The sequence below is a fragment of the Macaca fascicularis genome, chromosome 15, assembly GCF_037993035.2.
Source record: "Macaca fascicularis isolate 582-1 chromosome 15, T2T-MFA8v1.1".
Classification (NCBI taxonomy): Eukaryota; Metazoa; Chordata; class Mammalia; order Primates; family Cercopithecidae; genus Macaca; species Macaca fascicularis.
Window position 1 is genome coordinate 38,788,469 of NC_088389.1, and position 22,366 is coordinate 38,810,834.

The 22,366-nt window shown below is 39.1% G+C and overlaps 1 protein-coding gene across 2 annotated transcripts in view; it reads left to right on the forward strand.

Annotated features, from left to right (window-relative positions):
- BRINP1 (BMP/retinoic acid inducible neural specific 1) overlaps positions 1–22,366 on the forward strand; it is a 198,816-nt gene that overhangs the window by 161,010 nt on the left and 15,440 nt on the right. For both annotated transcript variants that reach the window (XM_065530148.2, XM_005580937.4), the window contains exon 7: positions 2,951–3,173. In XM_065530148.2, coding sequence (XP_065386220.1) covers positions 2,951–3,173 — 223 coding nt within the window. The remainder of the gene's footprint in view (positions 1–2,950; positions 3,174–22,366) is intronic.

Below are 22,366 nucleotides of genomic sequence, written 5' to 3' on the forward strand. Positions count from 1 at the left end.
GTGTGAGGAAACACAGAAAACTGAGATGCTGCTGAATAAGCTGAACAGGCCAAGAAAATGATTTATGTCACACTTTATCCCCAAAAGGCATACACTCCCTCTAGATTTCCCGCGCTTCTCTATTTGAAATGGTTTTACCCTTTAAGACAAATCCATTCATCCATATGTGCATCAGAGGCTTGTGCTTATGAGTTTTCCTTTGGTCCATTTTTAGCCCTTAACCTTCACTACTCAGCCCAGGTGATTTGGAGAGATTAACGACCAGCCCAAAGTAAAAGGCATTGGTTCCTTGATGGCTCTGGAGTGTGGGTGGCCAAATAGGACCTAGTTTCCTACACAAATGGCAGTCTACATCTCCTTGCTGGGGGATTGGTTGGAGTACCTCTACTTTTATTCAAGAAAGTTGGCCGGGCGCAGTGGCTCACTCCTGTAATCCCAGCACTTTGGGAGACCAAGGTGGGCAGATTACGGAGGTCAAGAGTTCGAGACCAGCCTGACCAATATGGTGAAACCTTGTCTCTACTAAAAATACAAAATTAACCGGGCATGGCGGCACATGCCTGTAATCCCAGCTACTCGGGAGGCTGAGGCAGGAGAATCGCTTGAACCTGGGAGACAGAGGTAGGAAGGAAGGAAGGAAGGAAGGAAGGCAGGCAGGCAGGCAGGCGGGCGGGAGGGAGGGAGGGGAAAGGAAAAGAAAAAGAAAAGAAAAAAAAAAGAAAGTTAATGTATTTAACTCTTAAATCTATTTTCTTATCAGAACCAAATTTGGGTTCATTGGAAGGCCTGTGTTCCCCTTTGGCATCCACAGAACCCTCTGCAAGATAAGCTTTATGTTTTCCATGGGAGGAGAGTCCAGCTGTCCCAAACAGAACAGAGTCATCAGGGCCTATCTCCTGCCTTCAGCCAGCTCACTGAGTCAATCATCAGTGCAGAGTCTTGTGTCATTCTGTCAATCTCATGCTACCATCAGTCGAGTATTTTCTGTGTCTTAGGAACTAGTTAGGTAGATGCCGTCCTATGCCACTATGTCATTCTCAGCATTTGATTAGATACTATTATTCCTGTTAGCATATGGGGAAGCTGAGAGAATAAGGGTCCCACAGCTGTTCAGCACTCAAGATGTGACTCCAACTCTTGCCTGGCTGTCTATAATGAAGTGCCTGAGGTTTTTGTAGGAGTCAGAGACTTCTATTTTTTTTTATCACCTTTTATTTACTATTTTCTCCCAATGTACTGAGCCTCAGGATTGCCTTTTTTTATATGTCAAGAGGAAATATAATATACTAAGTAAGAACACAGGATTTGGAGTGAGACTCAAGTCTTAATTCTCCTATCTACTGGCCATTTGACCTTGGGCAGGTTTGCTAACTTCTCTGTGCCCTAGTTTCTTTAAAATGGGGGCGCTAAAATACCTGCCTCATATGTTTGCTATAAAATGTGGTTATATATGTTAGGTGATTAGCACTGTGCCTGGTGCCTGTCAAGAGCTATGTAAGCATTTTTAAAAATAAAATGAAAGCATAAATGCATAGTATACCTAAAATGTCCTTGGAGGTTTTATAACATGAAGTGAAAGTGTTAGGCTGAAGACTTATAATATTTATATAAATCCAACCATTAGCCTTTTTTCCTACAAAATGATCAAGCCCTTGATATTTTTAATTTTCCAGGGATGGGGTGATAGGGATTAGAATTACAACGGATTGGATTATTAGATTGGAAAACAAAAACTCAGGACACAGGCCTGGATCCTGTCATGTATCAGCCACGTTACCTTTAAAAAATCATCTTCTCATTTTGGGCTTCGGTTTTCCTATTCGTAGAACAAGAAAGCTGAGCTAGATAATTTCTATGGATGTGCTAAGTTGACACTCTGAAACTCAGCATCACAAACTGAGGCAGAAACCTTTACCTGGGAGACCCAAGAGTTTGTCACCATCTCTTCAGCTGGAGTTTTTCTGAAATGTGAGATGATGCTAGATGGGGCACATATACAACTTCCAACAACACTGGATCGCCGGGTGTGGAAGTTGGTCCATTTCAGTTCTCTGTCAAACCTGCAGATTACATCAAAGAGAAAGTTTCAGTTTGGTGCTAGCATGCCTTTAACACCTCTCTAACACTTGCTGATTTCCTGTGTTTCAACGTGAGAGCAGGCATGGAAGTTTGATCATTTAGCAGGCAACACTGTCTGACTAGAATTTATTAACATTGTCTTCATCATATTTATTTTTACAGCTACCATCTTCTGAAGGCATGCAATAGTAATTTTCTTTGAAGAATTCAATAAACATTTTGTTTTCATTTTTTTTTTTTTTTTTTTGAGACAGAGTCTCGCTCTGTTGCCCAGACTGGAGTGCAGTGGTGCAATCTCAGCTCACTGCACATCTGCCTCCCGCTTTCAAGCGATTCTCCTGCCTTAGCCTCCCGAGTAGCTGGGATTACAGGCACCAGCCACCACGCCCAGCTAATTTTTATATTTTTAGTAGAGACGGTTTTGCCATGTTGGCCAGGCTGGTCTAGAACTCCTGACCTGTTATCCACCTGCCTCGGCCTCCCAAAGTCCTTGGATTACAGGTGTGAGCCAATGCACCCAGCCTTGTTTTTGAGTTTTAAGTAAAAAACAATGACTTGATTCAAATAACATGTTAAGTAAATGTAATAATATGGGAACAGTACTATAAGGTTGATATTCCGATGCCAGAAGTTTGGGAAGCCCTGTCTTAAACAAGAATGCAGTATGCAGATTCCCTTCATAAGATAGCATAGTAGCTTTTGCCCTTTCTAGTAGGGGCAGGACAGACTAATGCAATGTTCTGTGGCCCTCAGGAAAAAAAATTATGTTTGCAGGACTGGTTTATTGGAAAGTGAGACTAAGCATTCGAGGCAACTTTAGATGGGTGCTATCATGCTTAGCCCTTGTCTCTCGGCCTTTGTCTCTCATTAGATGAGTTTAAATCATTTATGAAGCGCCTCCCCAGCAACCACTTCCTGACCATCGGGAGCATCCATCAGCACTGGGGCAATGACTGGGACCTGCAGAACCGCTACAAGCTCCTGCAGAGTGCCACAGAGGCACAGAGACAAAAGATCCAACGCACTGCCCGCAAGCTTTTCGGCCTCAGTGTACGCTGTCGCCACAATCCCAACCACCAGCTGCCTAGAGAGAGGTAAGTGCTGCCACCACCTCCATCTCTGCAGGCACCTACCTGGCATAAGCTACATTATCCTGCTGCAGAGTGAAATGCAATGCAGATGGTGCATTTGCAGGGTGGCAAGCAGGACCCTGCATGGTCCAAACTAACAATTTTCTGAGTCACCTCTGGGTCCTCACCTACTGGCTCCACATTGTTTCAGATTCCACATTGTTTCCAGAATGTACCGTGAATTTTCAGCGTCTGTGTTCTGTCTGATTCACCTGACTGAAGAGGGGAATTACCACTAGCCCTGATAGCTATATGGCATTATCCTGTTTAAAATATATTTTCTATTTAATTTTAAAATTACTGAGCAAAGCCGATTTTAGCATCCCCGTCTTAATGGTGAAGAAACTGGATTAACTAATTAATCATTCACCACCTTATTTATGAGGTCCTTTGAGCAGAGCCTGGAGTGAGTGACACAAATAAGGTACCTGTAGAACAAAATGTCAGGAGACACTCACTTGCAGGGTCACTGAGTGCAGGGTCCTTACCTGAGAGAATGTCACCTTCAGTGCCTGGCTACCTTGCTTTCCCCCCTAGCCCCAGCCCTGTCCTGGATATACCGGGTATTTTGCTAGATGGTGGCGAATACGAAGATTGGCAAGACAAGGCCCATGCCTCCACAGAATTAGGGTTTATTACTCTCTTAGGGGCACACAAGGAAGGAGCCAGGATTTGAATCCAGGTTTTGCAGACTCTATTCTTCCAGAGCATTTCTGATCTACAGCTGTAGTTCCTACTGTAGAGGTGCCTCCAGGGTTTCTAAAAGGGCATCACAGGACAGCAAAAAGGGTAGGTTGGGGCTCTCCCTCCACCCTGCTTCAGACAGAGCAGCTCTGCTCTTGTTTGTTGCATATTTGGGGGTTCTACCTTCAATTTAGTTCTAAGAAAAAAGATCCACTCTTAAAAGAGTAAGTCCATTCACATTCACCTAGCACACTGTGTCAATCACATATTTATATATATGATTGTTACCCTGTTGTACAAATCCGGAAATGGAAACTGAGAGAGGTCAAGTAATTTGTCCAAAGCTACAATATAAATCAGTGGTTCTCACTTGGGGGTGATGTTTTCCCCAGGGGACATTTGAAACTATCTCAAGACAATTTTGATTATCATAATAGGGGTTAGGGGTATTCGTGCACAGGCAGTTCTCACAACAAAGAAATATCTGACTTTAAAACTTACTGGTGCTCACGCTTAGCAATTCTGATGTAAGAGAGACAAGATGCCACTTATTTTAGGTTGATGCAAAAGTCATCGTGGTTTTTGCCATTATTTTTTAAGTTTTACCATTAATTTTAAGTAACGGCAAAAGCCGCGATGATTTTTGAACTAACCTAAATAAATCTATAAATCAAAATCTTATCCTCCTAGCCAGGCTGTTCTACTAGCACTCAACATTTAACAACAATGGCTGTCTTCTACAGCAGTTCATCCACCTAATTACCCCATGGGGCGCACCCTTTCTTCTCTTGTTTTTCTTGAGTCAGAGCTAATGCTGTTGTTCCCTCCATGAAGTCTTTCTGGACTGTACTAACCAATATAGAAGGCTTCTTATTCTAGATTCCTACTAATCTAAAATCCTTTCCTTGGTCAGCATGTTTCTGTCTCTTTCCCGCCTTATGAAACCTCCTCCTTGTACAGACATTCATGCTCATCTCTGTTTTCCCCATTCCCTCCAAATTTGAGCCCACTGCTTTGCATCTAGTTTGTGATAATTATATTATTTTGCGGATCAAATAGAATTTCTTTTGCTAGTTTCTTGTTGCAATGCTGCTGAAGCAGGGATTAGAAAAGGTCACAAACTTGCTTTCTTCTCAAGCACAACAGATGCTCAGGCTGCTACCACGAACAAGTCTCTGAAGAAGCTTCCTTTTAGATCCATCGCACATCTGCCATGAGACCCGCATTGAGCACGGTGGGAAATTCAGAAATGCACACAGGGAACAGTGCTGTGGAAGATGTCTTGTAGAGCAGGAGTGGGGAGGGGTTCTTTTGTCAATCAGACCACATTTGTATTCGTTTATGACAGTTGCCATAACTAAGTACCATGGACTCAGCTGCTTAAACAATAGAAATTTATTTTCTCATGGTTCTGGAGGCCAGAAGTCCAAGATCAAGGTGTCAGCAGGCTTGGTTTCTTCTGAGGCCCCTTTTTATGGCTTGTGGATGGTTGTCTTTTTCTCCCTGTGTTTCCATGTGTGCATCTGTGTCCTAATATCCTCTCTCTCTCTCTTTTTTTTTTTTTTTTTTTTGAGATGGAGTCTCGCTTTTTCACCCAGGCTGGAGTGCAGTATAGCGATCTTGGCTCACTGCAACCTCCACCTCCCAGGTTCAAGCGATTCTCCTGCTCAGCCTCCCCTTCTGAGTAACTGGGATTACAGCCATGCACCCCCACACCCAGCTAATTTTTGTATTTTTAGTAGAGACGGAGTTTTGCCATATGGGCCAGGGTGGTCTCAAACTCTTGGCCTCAGGTGATCCACCCACCTCAGCCTCCCAAAGTGCTGGGAATGTAGGTATGAGCCACCATGCCACCTCTCTTAAGAGGATACTGTCATATTGGATTAGAACTGACCTAAATGGCCTCATGTTAACTTAATAACCACTTTAAAGACCCTGTCTCCAAACACAGTCACAGTTTGAGGTCCTGGGGGCTAGGACTTTAACTGTAAGTTTGGAGGGGTATGTAATTCAGCCCAGAATATTATAGGAGGTAGCTTTTGATCAGATCTTAAGTGAAGAAGCTATGCATCCCAAGGAGCAATGAAGCTCGATGCAAATCTGGTTGAGGAGGGCAACGTTTCACCATTATGAGAATAAGATCCAAAGGTCCAAAGACGTTGGGCAGGCATATTTATTAAAGGTGAGTGAAATCTCCAGAGCACCAAGCATCATCATATATGCTAAGTTCAGGGAAGACTCGAGAGGATTTTAGAAGGAGCGTAGCTGGATAGGCATTACAAGGGAAGAAGGAGGGACAAAGCTGGTAATAGGAGTAACACTGGGAAAAGTCAAGGAGTCTGGATTTATGTTCCACCATTAGTAAGCTGTGTGTCCTTGGACAAGTCACTTCATCATGCTCACTGCAGGTGTCTGCATCTTTGAATAAGTCTCTGCTCTCCTTTTGCAAGTTGTCAGGTATAGATAGCTAAAAATGTTCTATCATCACTGGGTTCTTCAAAGAAAGAGCTCACAGTGTTGCCCTCTCTCTTCCTAAGGAGGAGAAAACCTGCCCTAATCATAATATTCTTCTCACCTGGAGAGGACGTCTGGCGTTCCACCATTGGCGGGTAACTCAATTATATTAATTTGAGGAGTTTTGAATGCTTGGTACCGAGGGGTGGGAGCACACAGACTCTAGGCTCTGTGGCCTGTTCCTCTGAAGCCTTCCCAGGAGAGATGAACTTCCTTGGCCTGGCTGTGGGCTGCTTCCTGACATCTGAATCTGAGGCTTTAATGAGCATTTCTCACACTGCAGGGCACCTCTCTGGCACAGAGCAGTGTCAGGTAGAGGTGCTAACACTGGGAACCTTGGGCCACCTCTAGCTGAGCAAGCTAGTATTTGCAAATGAACTGATTGCACGGTTTCAATGTGTCTGCTTGCTGAAGTCTGTGGAAGATGAGTGTGCTGAGCAGGTGCCATTACTGCAGCAGGTGCCACAGAGATGTTTACTTATCTCACAAACAGGTGGCATTGTTAAGGTGAGGTGGGAGAGGGAAAGAAGGAACAAGCACAGGGCCTTAGCTACACATGGACTGGTCCGAATCCTGGCATCATCGCTTACCAGACACAGAATTTTATGTAAGGCCCTGCACCTAATTTGTGAAAGGGGATAATAACACTTGCCTTCAGGTTAAGTATGATGATTAAGATTTTAAAATTTAAATAGCCTTGGTAAAGTGCCTGAATCAGTTAAAAGGAAGGGAGGAAGGGAGAGAGTAAGAGACAGAAGGGAAGGAGCTGTCACTTAGTATATGTATTCTAAAGGTCAGGCACTGTTCTTTAGCATCTTATATGAGATTAACTAATTTCCTCCTCACTATAGTCTTATGAAGTGATCCTGTTACCATTCCTATTTTACAGATAAAGGAACTGAGGCACAGAAAGGTTAATAATGTACACAAGGTCAATAAATGTTAATTTATTGTTACTTCAAAGAAATGTTAAGATTTAGATTTAGTGAGAGGTCAATTACAGCTAATTAAAACTTGGCTTCAGTACTTGCTAGAAACTTAATATTGGCTGGAAGACAAAAGGGATATTTTGGCTATCTATTAGTGTAAAACAATTCACCCCAAAATTTAGTGGCTCAAAACAACACTATGTTATTATCTATTATGCATCTGTATGTTGACTTGGTACAGCTGAGGGTATCTCTAGTTGGCTGGGGCTCTTGTCATCTGGGGGCTTGACTGGGTGGCATCTCCGCAATGACACACTCTCAGAGCCAGTTGATGCTGACTGTCAGCTGGGCGCTCAGCTGGGGCTGTCGCTGGAGTACCCACACAGGACCTCTCCATGGGGACTGGACTTCTTGCAGCATGGCAGCTGGGCTCAGAGAGGGAGTGTTCTGAGACCAAATGGAAGCTGTAAGACTTATTCAAAACTTAGCCTTGGAAGTCAGAGAGCATTATTTCCACCACATTCTGTTGGCCAAAAGCCTAACCTAACTTCAAGGGTGTGAGTATTGGGAGGTGCTGTTCATTATGGGGGCGGGGGACATATATTTTGGAGATGAGGTACAATAGAAATTGAGTAGAATTGGAGCTAGAGGTGAGTATCAGATATAGGGAACATAAGATTAATAATAATAACAGCAATAATGAAGCAATAGCAGCTACTTACTGAGCAGCTATTATAACAAGCAATAGAGTTGGCTATGTGTAAAGATTCTGGAGTTAGACTGCCTTGGTTGAAATTCCAACTTTGTCACCTGGTTACATTGTAAGTCTGGAGGAAGTTACTGAAACCTTGGAGCCTCAATTTTCTTGTCTGTGAAATGGAGCTAATTATAGTGCCTACATCATAAGGTTGTTTTCAGGATTAAATGCTTTAACCTACATAAATTGCTTAGGACCCTGAGTAACACATGGATAGCACTCAATACATGTTAGGTATTGTTCTTATTTTTTTTTCCCCAAGCACTGGTATTTGGCATATACATTTCTTAGCACTCAGTAATTAGTTACCCGATGAAATTGAGCTTTGGTGACATATATTTTTTATCTAATACTCATGCCATCTCTGTGAAGTAGATGCTCTTGGATCATTTATGGGTTGGGGAACTGATAAGGCAGATGTGATTAATTTATCCAAGGTCACATGGGCAGGTAAGGAGCAGATGAGATTTATTTTCCTGACTTTACTGTTGGACTTGATGGTCAAGATCACTGTGCAGAGCAGCAAGAGCCCATGTTGTCTAAGCAGTGTGCAGTGGCAGATAGGTGACTGTATTCGGTTTGGGGTGCCCTGATTTAGCGTGTGGTAAAGCCAAAGGCAGGGTTTGCTCATCAAGGTTGAGGGTAGTAGACCAGCATTGAAATATATAGACTCTAGTGTGCTGAGATGCAGGAAATGGCTCTGAACATGGAGCCCTGAATTAACTCTCAAGCCCAAGCAGAAACCCAGAAAGACATATTCCCTGTAGGTAACCAGAAGAGGCCGGGTTCAGTGCAGTCCAACTCAGCATACATTTCCTGAAAGCTTACTGTATGCCAGGCTTTGGAAGCATGAACATAAGTAAGTTCATCCCACCCCAAGTCCCAGTGCTTGTTGAGAGGACAGCAGCAAGAGAATTCCAGACCACACCTGTTGATGGGGACCAGAGTAGGTCGACCAGATATTTATTGGGTAATCATTATGTATTAGGTTCTGTTTGAGGATCTGGGAATACTGTGATAGATTTCTGTTAGCCTGCAGGAGAGTTGGCCCTAGAGTCAGACTGCAGCTGGACATATCAAGGAAAGGCAGGGATCCATAGTAAGATTCCTGTGGCTTGTCTTGCCACCAGGAGATCCTTATACTGTGCAGTTAAAAAGGGAAAGGTGGGCTTTAGGTTTGGTCTCAGCTATTACTGGACACTGAGACGTTTTAAGCGTTGGCTTTATCACCTAAAAAATGGGTATAATTTTTTCTGATTGCCTACCTCAGAGGGTCACTATGGAGCTCACCAGGGGTAGTGTATAAATTTGTGAACTCTGAATGCTGTAGCTATGCAATTGGGGTGAAGTTGAAGCCAAACACGTCAGGAAGGGAATGGGAATGGGACTGAGTTCAGGTTCATGGCAACATTTAATAGTTAACACTTCTAAAGCATTTACCATGCACCAGCCACTGTCTTACAGCTTTCATCTTATTTAATCACTGTAACAACCCTATGAGGTAGCACTAATTTATCCCACTTTATGAATAGAGAAATTAAGGCATAGAAATGTTAAATGACTTGCTGATTATTAAATAGCAGGTAGAAGACAGGATTCAAGCCCACCAGAATCCCTTCTTGTTACTCCTCTGCTATTCTACCAATCCCCGAGGCAAGATGATCCAAGGTGTTTAAATGACCTGCCAAGACTAAAAACTGCTTTGCATAGTGGTGGAAATTGCCTGTCATGGCAAAAGGGAGATGAAGGAAGGAAGGAAGGGAGGGATGCAGGAGAGAAAAGGAAGAAAAAAAAAAAAAAAGAAGAGAGAGGGGAAATAGGTAGAAAGGAAGGGAGGGAGGAAGAAAAGAAGCACAAAGTCATCTTGGGTAATACTGAATTTAGCCGGTTCCTGTGCAATTACATGTTTACTAACCACCTTATCTTCCAATCTTGTGTCAGCCACTGGAAGGCATTTAAAGATACAAGCAACTGTGCCTTGGTCCTCCAACCATCATTATCTAGCCTCTAGGTGTGTGAAAATGCATTGTTTTGTGAAGCCAGAGACCTGAGTTCAAGTCCTGTTCTGCCCTGTGTGGGCTGGACTAAACCTATGACCTGAGTTCAAGTCCTGTTCTGCCCTGTGTGGGCTGGACTAAACCTATAACTGATACTCTGGAGAGCACTGGGTAGAGAAATCGTGACTTGCAGAGGTGGAATGAAGGTTGAGTAGTGAACAATTGTACCTCACCTTAAACTAGAGCAGTTCTTTAGCGGTTTTCTTTATGGAAATTCTGAATTAAAATTCATTCGCGAACATAAGGTGATTTTTCTTTCTTTCTTTTTGCTAAAACAAAAACAAGACTCAATTATCTCTGAGGTCCTTCCCAACTCTAAGAGACAGAACATTTATAGAGAATGAGAGTAATAGTTCAATTCAAGAATATTGGGAGAAGGTCATTAATTGAATCTTTGAGCAGCATTGCTTTCAGATGATGCTAATTAGTCAATTTTAATGAGTAGCTTATAGTTCAAACTAAAATCTTCTTTTGCCTGAAATTACAATGGCCTTTTAACTAAGTCTCCCAGAGTCTACTCTAGTCACTTTCCAATCTATGTTCCATGGCAGTCAGAATTATTACTTAAGAAGCAAATTCAATCTTGTCACATCCCTGTTTAAAACTTTTTGGTTACTACTTACTGCTTTTAGGAGAAAGAACGAAATCCTGAGGTGGCCGATAGATTGGCCATGAACTGGTTCCCACCTACCCCTTGGCTGGGTTCCACACCATTTCTTGACTCTCTCAGTGACAGGACAGTTCTGCTAATTTTATTTGAGTTAACTAAATGCCTAATTCGACCCCCTCCCCATAGCCCTTCATTTCAAACGCTTCACGTGGGCTGTTCCTTCTGCTTGAATGTGCTTCCTTTTTTTTCTTTTGTTCTTCACTATGGTAGCTTCTATCTGCCCTTTAGATCTCAGGCTCAAAGATTCCTTCCTCAAGAACATGGTCCCTGCATTGAAAGGCTGTTTCAGGACTTATTTTATGTGCTTCCTTATCATTCTAATTTTCTAATTGAACCCAAGTTCCAGTTTACCGTCCAATTTACCAGTATATCTTTTTTCTTTTTTCTTTTTTTTTTTTTTGGTTTTGTTTTTGAGACAGAGTCTTGCCTTGTCACCCAGGCTGAAGTGCAGTGGTATGATCATAGCTCACTGTAGTTTCAAACTCCTGAGCTTAAGTGATCCTTCAGCCTCAGCCTCCCAAGAATCTGGAACTACAGGTGTGCACCACCATACCTGGCTAGCTTGTCTAATTTTTCATATAGCTGGAGCCTCAGTTTATGTTGCCCCATGCTGGTCTCAAACTTCTGGACTCAAGCGATAATCCCTCCTTGGCCTCTCAAAGTGCTAGGATTACAGACCTGAGCCACTGCACCTGACTCCCATTTTCCCTTTTTAAATCTATTTATTAATGCCTATCTCTCCCGTGAGACTATCAGCTCACTCATACATCTTTTTCTATATGCTTCGTAACTTTGTTCTTATAGCTTCCTACCACAGGACCTGTCACACAGTAGCCATTCAAAAACCTTTGTTCAATGAATGGACACATAGATTATTTGCTTCTCTGAATGTGCCACAAAGGCATGTTGACATAATTTTCTGCAAATTGAGTTCCATGTTCATATATAAAGTGTATGTACTTTCTACATATGTTGAATATATTTAGATTATCTTCCTCATTCACAAATGAAGAAACTAAGATCAAAGGGAGGTAAGTGAGTTTTCCAGGGTCACTCAGGGAATCTGTGAACAGATCATAACTAAAATTCAGGCCAGTAGACTGACAGTCCATTGTGGTAAAATCGAAACTGCAAATGGTGATCGTCTTCAACTGACCTGAATCCAAATCCTAAAGTTATTTCTTGTTATGTCTATTACTTTGGAAAAACAGATACTATTCAATTCAATGAAATGAAGTAAAATTAAGTAAAAATCTAAGCATCAAGTAGGTGCTTAAGGTCAGTGTGATTTGATATTTCTTCCTTACATCTGGCTATCACCTGGTTATTTTTAAAGACTAGAGTATTGTGAGGCAAATAAGATCCATGGAAGCTTAACTTGAGGGCAGACAGTAGAACTATTAGCATTTTCTGATGATGCTTGGTCTTTGATTTATTTTTGCTTCTCAAATTCACGTGGCCTTGACCCAGCAGTCCGAGCCTTAGCCAAGCACAATGTAATTATCCATTGTTGAGATGAAAATCTCATGGGGGCATCAACTTCAGGCTCAGATGCTGGGGCCGTAGCTTCTGAACCCATGTCAGCTTTTAACGTATTTCCTTCTCCATACAGTGTTTAATTGGTGTCTATAGAAAGACTCTGGCTACCAAGATAATCGTTATCTCTATTCTGACGACCCTCAATATTCACACTGATTTTGATTCTTCTCTGTGAACCCTGTACTTACTTGCCTCTGGATTTCATCTCCATAGACTCCTGCAGTGGGGCAGAGGGATATGGCTTCTTATTTTTTATTGAACTCAAGTCAGTTTCAGTTTATTAGACTGACAGTCCCGGCTCTGTCATTTATTAGATGTGTGACCTCCAAAAGTCTCCAAACCTGAGCCCTCTGTTTCCCCATCTGTATGGTTAGGATAATAAGAATAGCTACCCCACGGAGTTGATGTCCTAGTCAATTTATATGATATATGTAAAAATTCTTCATAACTTGTAAAGAAATATACAGATATAATATTAATATATTCAAGGCTGGGCATGGTGGCTCATGCCTATAATCCCAGCAGTTTTGGAGGCTGATGCTAGTAGATCACTTGAGGCCAGGAGTTCAAGACCAGTCTAGCCAACATGGAGAAGCCCTGTCTCTACTAAACAATACAAAAATTAGCCTGGCATAGTGGTGCACACCTGTAATCCCAACTACTCGGGAGGCTGAGGCATGAGATTTGCTTGAGCCTGGGAGGCGGAGGTTGCAGTGAGCCAAGATCACACTACTGCACTCAATTCTGGGCAATAGAGCAAGACTCTGTCTCAAAATAATAACAATAATAATATTTTCAAGAGCACAGCAGTAGTAGACCCTAGATATCTGATGACAACACTTTCTATTTCCAAGAAGCGGATGTTTCTGTTGCGTAAAATAAAGCATGAGCCTAACAAACAAAATGTAATCAAGAGAAACAAAAGAACTTAAGAACCTCAGGACTTCAGACTCTCTAGTCTGACAAACCGAAGTGTGTGACTATCATTTACTATTGATAGTACTTGGCATAGCATTAAGGCATTCAAACTTCAATTTTCTACATAGCATGATGGAGAGAAAAATAGTAGCCAGCCTTGGAAAGCCAATAATAGAACACAGATGCCAGGGTTAGCACATAGTAAAATGGCAAAGCATGAGGCTCTTCATTGGACAGAATTGGAGACCAATAGTTTGTTGGTTAATTGAAAAAGTGAAGTTAAACTAGGAAATCCTAAAATGTATACATGCTATACATATATGAACCATTTTATTTTAACTTAAAAACATATAAATGCAAATTTCTTGGTCAGCCTTGTGAAGTAAAGCCAAAATCTTGTTTGAGGGTGGTGGCATATTTTATTTAACATTCTACCAGTGTTCCTGCATAAACCATACCATAATTGCATAACATTTCAAACTTCGGTCTATTCAAAGTGGAGCAACAGTTTAGACTCTTAAAAAAACAGCTTAAATGTTTGTGGATTTTTTGTTATTTCACCTTTATTTAAATCGATGGTCATTTTTGTCAATAACTCATCTTTATAGAATTTCCCACTGAATTCAAATTAGTTTCCACAGAAAAAAGCAATTCACATTTCATTGATTTATTTTAGTTTTAATTTACTTATTTTATAAGTTTTTAGCTATATTATAAATTATAATAATAGCAACTACAACAGGCATAAACAGGTTTGGGAATAAGTGAAACTGACTTTCAGGTTGTGTGCTTGTTACTTGGTGGAAATAGAAGCATGTGGAAGTGTAACCGACCAGACAAAAGTGTTCAGTGCACCATCAGCTTCACACACCACATCTATCTGATGGGAGGAAGAGCCATTTTCCCAAAGTTACTTCATGGAAGTCAATTAGGAGAGCTTGTCCCACTTGACAGAGAAGCTCTGATTCCTAGTAACTTGCCACTCTTAGTGGAACAACTTGCTCAAGATCACCTATTACAGTAAGAAAAAAATGATGGTAATAATAGCTGACACACATGGAACATTTATTATTATTGGCCATAGAATCTTTCTTTTTGAGGTTTTTCAAGCGATTGGGCTCCTCAAAACACAGCTTTGGAAAAAAAGTGGTTTACACCAGATTAAGAAGCAATGACCCAGATTATTTGGTGTGATACCACAGGCTGTCATATTCCCTTGTTGTCAGCAGAGATCGTCATCTTTCAGTAAGTCTTCTTTGAGTTGAGTTTCTAACACCTTCTGCTTAAGCAGATGCTAATGGCTTTGTCTCCCTGTAGGTACCACCTCTGCTGAGAGGTGGCAAGGCTGCTAACCAGCAGCTGCAGAAGTAACAGCAGGAAGGTGCTCCATTTCTGGTATAATTAGGAAATAAATTTACCCCATGTGGCTTAGGGACATTCCTAACCTTAAAAAGTAAACTATCACCAAGACAAATACCTTATGTATAGGTTACTTTAAAGTCTGCAAAGGGCTTTCACACTGATGATGTTATGTGATCGGAATAACCAGTGGGTGAGCTAGAGTGAGGATCAGTGGATCTCCCCGTTTACAGAGGAGAAAACTAAGACTCACAGAAATGAATGACTTGCCCAAGATTATAAAGTAGTACTCGTTATTCTGTTGCCATCCTATATAGGCATAGGCCTCTTTTCTTGTCAAATAATATTTACATTAATATTTATACTGAATCTTCCTTTATTCATTCATTCATTTATTCATTTAACAAATATTTAGTGAATACTCACTAAGTGCCAGGCAGGATACAAGGGGAAGAGGGGTGAGCAAGACAATGAGTGCCCCTGCTCACAAAGAGCTTGAGATCTAGAAGATAGACTACCTAGAAGATAAAACTGGCCCAGAATTGGTTTTGCAACCATGTTTTACTTTAGAAACCTGAGGCTCAGGAAGGCTAAATGACCTAATATTATGAAATCATAAAATTTTGTACCTGAAAGAAACTTAAAAGATTGTCCAATCTATTCTTATCATTTTATTAAGGAGTAAAATGAAACAGAGTGTTTTGTCCTGAATTACTATGTTAATTTTTATTTTGTAGCAAATTACCATAAATTAAGAGACTTCATGTACATTTATTATGTCATAGTTTCCAGGGGTCAGGAGTTTAGGTATGGTGTAGCTGGGTCTTCACTTTATGCTTCACAGGCTGAAATCAAGGTGTCACACAGACTTACCAGTGGGCTCTGGGGAAGAATCCAAGTCCAAGCTCCCTCAAGGTGTTGGCAGAATTTAGTTCCTTGTGGTTGTAGGACTGAGGTTATTTTGCCTAGAGGCCCTTCTCCAGGCCTTGCACAAGGTCCTCTTCATCTTCAAAAGAATAAAGGTGCATGGAGTCCTTCTCACACTTCAGACTTTTCTGAGTTCTGCCAAAGCGAGAGAAAACTCTCTGCTTCTAAAGGGACACATCTGATTGGATTAGGTCCACTAAGATAATCTTCCTCTGTAGGTCAACTCTGTTATGTAAAAGAACACAGTCACCAGAGTGCTATCTTATCACAGTCACAGGTCCTGGGGACTAGAGCCTAGAACCTTGGGGAGGAGGAAGGCATTTTTAGAACATTCCCTAGTACAGTAGCATAGTTTGGGAATAATAGAATGAAAAAGAGATAACCTGAGTTCTCTTTGGAGCTCATAAAATACAGTGTTATGAATATATATTTCTGTATAACAAATTGACCCAAATTTAGGGGCTTAAAATACCAATTATTATATTATGCTCCCGATCTGTGGGTCAGGAATTCATGCTGGAAGTTGCTGGGCAATTATGTTCTATGTGGAGTTGATTGCAATCACTTGTTGGTGTTTAGCTGGCAGTGAAGCTGGCCTGGAAGTCCCCAGAGGGCTTCCCTCACATGTCTGAAGCAGAGATGGCCAGAAGGCCGGCCTCAGCTGGGCAGTTCTTCCTTTCCAAGATCTCTCTGTGTAGTCCTACAGCAGAGTGGCCAGATTGCTTAAAATGGATCTCAGAGGTACAAAAGGGAGTTTTCCAAGAGATAGGAGGTGAAAGCTGCCAGTCTCTTCAGGCCTATACCTATAAACTGTGTGAATCACTTATTACATTGGTCAAAGCCATGGTAGGATCTTCCCAGATTCAAGGGGAGAGTACATAAACCTGCTGTCTTTATGGGAGGAATAGCAAAGGATTTATGGCTACCTGATACATAGAGTAGGTTTTTCATTTGTTCATTTTTTTCCAGTGTAAAACATTAATTTTTTTGCAAGCACTTTATTTTTTGAAAACAAATTTTATTGTGTTTATTTGAGGTTTACAATATGCTGTTATGAGATACATATGGACAGCAAAATCGTTACTATAGTGAAGCAGGATAGCCTAGCTATCATCTCACCTAGTTTTTGTTAGAAGAGCAGCTAAAATCTATTTAACAACAATCCCCAATGCTGTATTAATTCTGTAAATGTGTTCATCCTACTTATTTGCTATTTTGTATCCTTTGACCTATATTTCTCCATTTCCTCTCCCCCTACAAGCACAGTAACCACTATTTCCATTATCTATTTCTCTACCTTTGTGTATTTGAGCTCTTTTTTTCTTTTCCTTCTGCATTTAAGTGAAATCATGCAATATTTTTATTTCTGTGTCTGGATTATTTCACTTAGAATAACGTTGTGTAGATCTATCTATGTTGTAACAAACAGTAGGATATTATTCTTTTGAAGCTGAATAATATTATATCGTATACATATAGTCAGCCTTCCATACCTGTGGATTCCACATCCATGAACGCAACCAACTATGGATAAAAAATTTTTGATAAAATAACAATGCAATAATAAAAATAATACAAATTTTAAAAATATAGCATTATAACCATGTCATGGTATTTACATTGCATTAGGTAATATAGGTAATCTATAAATGTTTTAAAGTATACAGGAAGACATGGGTAGGTTATGTGTTTAGGTTATGCAAATACTATCCCATAAAAGAGTCTTGGACATCATCAGATTTTGGTATTTTGGGGGGGTTGAGGAGCCAGTTCCCAGTAGATACGGAGAAACAACTGCATATCACATTTTCTTTAAACATTTATTTGTTGATAGTTATTTAGGTTCTTCCCTTATCTTGGCTATTGTGAATAATATTGCAGTTAATATGGGAGTGCAGATATCTTTATCTGTGCTGATTTCATCTCCTTTGGGAATATACCCAGAAGAGGGATTTCTGTGTTGTATGGTAGTTCTATTTTTAATTTCTTTAGGAACCTCTATATTATTTTCATAATGGCTGTACCAATCTACATTCCCACCAACAGTATACAAAGGTTTCCTTTTCTTCACACCCTCACCAACATTTGCTATCTCTTGTCTTTTTTATAATAGCCATCCTTATGGGAGCAAGGCGATATCATATAGTGGTTTTAATTTACACTTCTCTGATTATTAGTGCTGTTGAGTACCTTTTCATATTCCTGTTAGCCATTTTTATGTCTTCATTGGAGAAATGTCTGTTCAGGTCCTTTCTTCATTTTTTAAATTGGGTTATTTGTTTTTCTGCTATTGAGTTGTAAGAGTTCTTTATAAATTTTGATTATTAATCTCTTATCAAGTATGTGGTTTGCAAATACATTTTCCCAGTCTGTAGGTTGCCTTTTAAGTTTGTTAAATATTTCCTTTGCTGTGAAGAAGCTTTTTAGTTTACTATAGACTCATTTATATTTGTTTTTGTAGCCTGAGCTTTTGGTATGATATCAAAAGAGGAACTTTCTACCTATGTTCTCTTCTAGGAGTTTTTTGGGTTTCAGGTCTTCCAATGAGACCTTTTATCCATTCTGAATTGATTTTTGTGTATGGTGTAAGATAAGGGTTCAATTTCATTATTCTGCATGTGGAAATCTGGTTTTCCCAGCACCATTTATTGAAGAGACTATCCTTTTCCCATAGTATCCTCTTGGTGCCCTTGTTGAAAATTAGTTCACCAGTTATGATTGGATTTATTTCTGGGCTCTCTATTCTGTTCCATTGGTCTATGCTTCTGTTTTTTTATGCCAGTTCTATATTGTTTTGATTACTATAATTTTGTAGTATAATTTTAAATCAGGAAGCATGATGCCTCCTACTTTGTTCTTCTTTCTCAGTATTGCTTTGGCTATGTGAGTTTTGATTTTTTGGGGATTGCTTTTTCTATTTCTGTGAAGATTGACATCGACATTTTTATAGGGATTATGTTAAATCATTATATTGCTTTGAATAGTGTAAATATGTTGATAATATTAATGTTCCCCATCCATGAACACAGTATCTTTTCATTTATTTGCATCTTGTTTAATTTCTTTAATGTTTTACAGTTTTCAGTGCACAAATCTTTAACTTCCTTGGTCAAATTTATTCCTTTTTTTTTTTTGTAAATGAGATACTTTTTACATTTCTTTTTCAACTAAGTTATTTGTGTGTAGAAGTGCTACTCATTTTTGTATGTTGATTTTGTGTAATTCAACTTTACTTAATTGATTGATTAGTTCTAATAGATTTTTGTGGGGGAATCTTTGGGGTTTTCTGCATATAGAATTATGACACTTGCAAATAGAGTTTATTCTACTTCTTCCTTTCTGATTTGGATGCTTTTTTATTTCTTTTTCTTGTCTGGTTGCTCTTGCTAGTACTTCCAGTACTGTATTGACTAGAAGTGGTAAGAGTGGACATTCTTGCCTTGAATCGAATGTTAGTGGAAAAGCTTTCAGCTGTTTCCTGTTGATTATGATGTTAGTTGTGGGTTTTTCATAAATGCCCTTTATTATATTGAGAAGCTTTTACTCTATAGCTAAGTTTATGAGTTTTAATAAGAAAAGATTTTTAACTTTGTCAAATACTTTTTTCTGCATCAATTGTGGTAATCTTATGATTTTAATCTTATGATTTTAATCTTTTATTCTGTTAATGTGATATATGACACTTACTGATTTGTATATATTATACCAGCCTTGCGCTCCTGGGATAAATTCCACTTGGTTTAGATGTGTTGTTAAATTCAGCTTGCTAATATTTTATTGAGAATTTTTGCATCAATGTTCATTAAAGACATTGGTCTGCAGTTTTCTTTTTTTTTGCAGTGTCTTTGTCTGACTTAGGTATCAAGGTGATGCTGGCCTCATAACATGTGTTTGGAAGTATTCCCTCTAGCTCTAGTTTTTGGAAGAGTTTAAGAAGTATTGGTAACAAATATTTTTTGAATATTTGGTAGAATTGAGCCATGAAGTCACCTGGTCCTGGGCTTTTCCTTGGTGGAAGGTTTTTAAATACTACTTCACTTCAATCTCTTTTTTAACGGTCTGTTCAGGTTTTCTTTTTCTTCCTGATTCAACCTTCGTAGGTTGCATTTTCCAGGAATTTATCCATTTCCTCCAGGTTATCCAATTTGTTGGCATATAATGTTCATAATAGTCCCTTATGTTCCTTTTTATTTCTGAGACATCTGTTGTAGTGTCTCCACTTTCATTTCTGATTTTATTTATTTGAGTTTCCTCTTTTTTTTTAAGTCTAGCTAGAGGTTTGCTGATTTTGCTTAGTTTTTCAATGAACCAACTCTTGGGTTTATTGATTTTTTTCCATGACTTTTGTGTTCTCTATTTGATTTATTTCTGTTCTGATCGTCATTATTTCCTTCCTTCTGCTAAATTACAGTTTAGTTTCCTCTTCTTTTACTAACTCCTTACTTTATTTGGGATCTTTCTTCTTGCTTATTATTTATTGCTGTAAACTTCCCTCTGATAACTTCTTTTGATGCATCCTATATGTTTTCATATGTCATGTTTCTACTGTTATTTGTCTCAAGATATTTTTCAGTTTCCCTTTTGATTTCTTCATTGACCCATTGATTGTTGAGGAGCATGTTCTTTTATTTCCACATACTAGGGAATATGTCAAGATTTCTCTTGTTACTGATTCTAGTTTCATACCATTGTGGTTGGAAATAATACTAGATATAATTTTAATATTATTGAATTTGCTAAAACTTGTTTTGAGGCCTAACATATGATCTATCCTGGAGAACGTACCATGTGCTCTAGAAATGAATGTATAGTCTGCTGATGTTGAATGAAATGTTTTGTATATGTCTGTTAGGTCCATTTGGTCTAAAGTGCAGTTTGTTTTCAGTATATTTTGGTTATTTTTCTGTCTACTTGATCTATTCATTGTTGAAAGCAGGGTATTGATGTCCTCTACTATTATTACATAGATATTTATTTATTCCTTCAGGTTCATTAATATTTATATATTTAAGTGCTCCAATGTTGGATCCATATATATATTTATATTTGCTATGTCCTTTTGATGAACTGATGCTTTTATTGTTATACAATGATCATCTTTTTTTCTTGAAACACTTTTTTACTTGAAGTCTGTTTTATCTAATGTAAGAATAGAAGCCTCTGTTATCTTTTGACTACTCTTTGCAAGAAATGTCTTCTTACATCCCTTCACTTTCAGCTGTGTGTCCTTTAAGCTAAAATGGGTCTCTTATATGTAGCCCATAGTTGAATCTTTTCTTTTGTCAATCTACTCAGCCACTTTGTCTTTTGATTGGATATTTACAGTCCATGTCATTATTGATAGGGAAGAATTTACTCCTGATATTTGTTCATTATTTCCTGGTGGTTTAATAGATCCTTTTTTTTTCCTTTCTTCCTTGTTTACCTTTGTGGTGTGGTGATTTTCTGTAGCGCTAATCTTTGGTTTCTTTCTCTTTCTCATTTATGTATCTCTGTAGTATTTTCTTTTTTCTTTGTAGTTACTATGAGGCTTACATCAAATAGTTTATAGTTATAATAGACCATTTTAAGCTGATAACTTAAATTTGGTGGCATATACCTTTTACCTTTACCCTCCCCCCAATTATTTATATTTGATTTATTTCTTGATTTATATTTTATTTATTTGTTGCCACAATTTATATGTTTTATACTGTGCATTCCTTAAGAAATTACTGTAGCTACAGTCATTTTTGGTCATTTTAACTTTTAACTTTCATACTAGAGATTAGATAGATTTATATATCACTATTACAGTCATGGGATAGTCTGAATTTAATTATGAATTTACTTCTACCAGTGTGTTTTATGCTTTCATATATTTTCTTGGTAGTAATTATCATCCTTTCACTTTTAGTTGAAGTACTCCCCATTTTTTTTTAAAGATGGGAATGTTACTCTGTTGCCCTGGCTGAAGTGCAGTGGCATGATCATAACTCACTGTAGCCTCAAACTCCTGGGTTCCAGTGATCCTCCTACCTCAGCCTCCCAAGTAGGTAGGATGACAGGCACATACCACCATGCTTGGCTAATTGTAATTTTTTTATGATTATTTTAAAAACTTTTGTAGAGATGGGGTCTCACTATGTTGGCAAGGCTGCTCTTAAACTTGGTCTCAAGTGATCCTCCCCTCTCAGCCTCCACAGTCTTTGAGATTACAGATGTGAGGCACCATACCTGGCTCTAAACATTTTTTCTAAGGCTGATCTAGTGGCGATGAATTTTCTCAGCTTTTCTTTGTCTGGGAAATCCTTTATTTCCTTTTCATTTCTTTGCTAGGTGTAATATTCTTTATTGAAAGATTTTTTATTTTTTTCTTTCAGTGTTTGAACTGTATCATCCTATTATTTCCTGGCCTTTTAAAATCATTTCTATGATGTCATTGATATTTTTATTATAATGTGCCTTGTGGAGGACTTCTTTGGGTTGAACCTTTTGGGAACCTGTGAGCTTCATGAATCTGGATGTTCATATCTCTTCCGAGACTTGGGAAATGTTTAACAATTATATCGTTAAATAAGCTCTCTATGCCTTTCTTCATCTCTTATTCCTCTTACACTCTCATCATGTAAGTATGTGCTTGCTTACTGGTGTCCCATAGTCCCACACACTTTATTCACTCTTTTTAATTTATTCAATTTTTAAATTCCCCCTTTACTGGGTTATTTTAAAAGACTTCTCTTCAAGTCCAGTATTTCTTTCTTTTACTTGATGTAGTCAGCTATTGAATATCTTAATTGTGTTTTTTAATTCATTCATCGAAT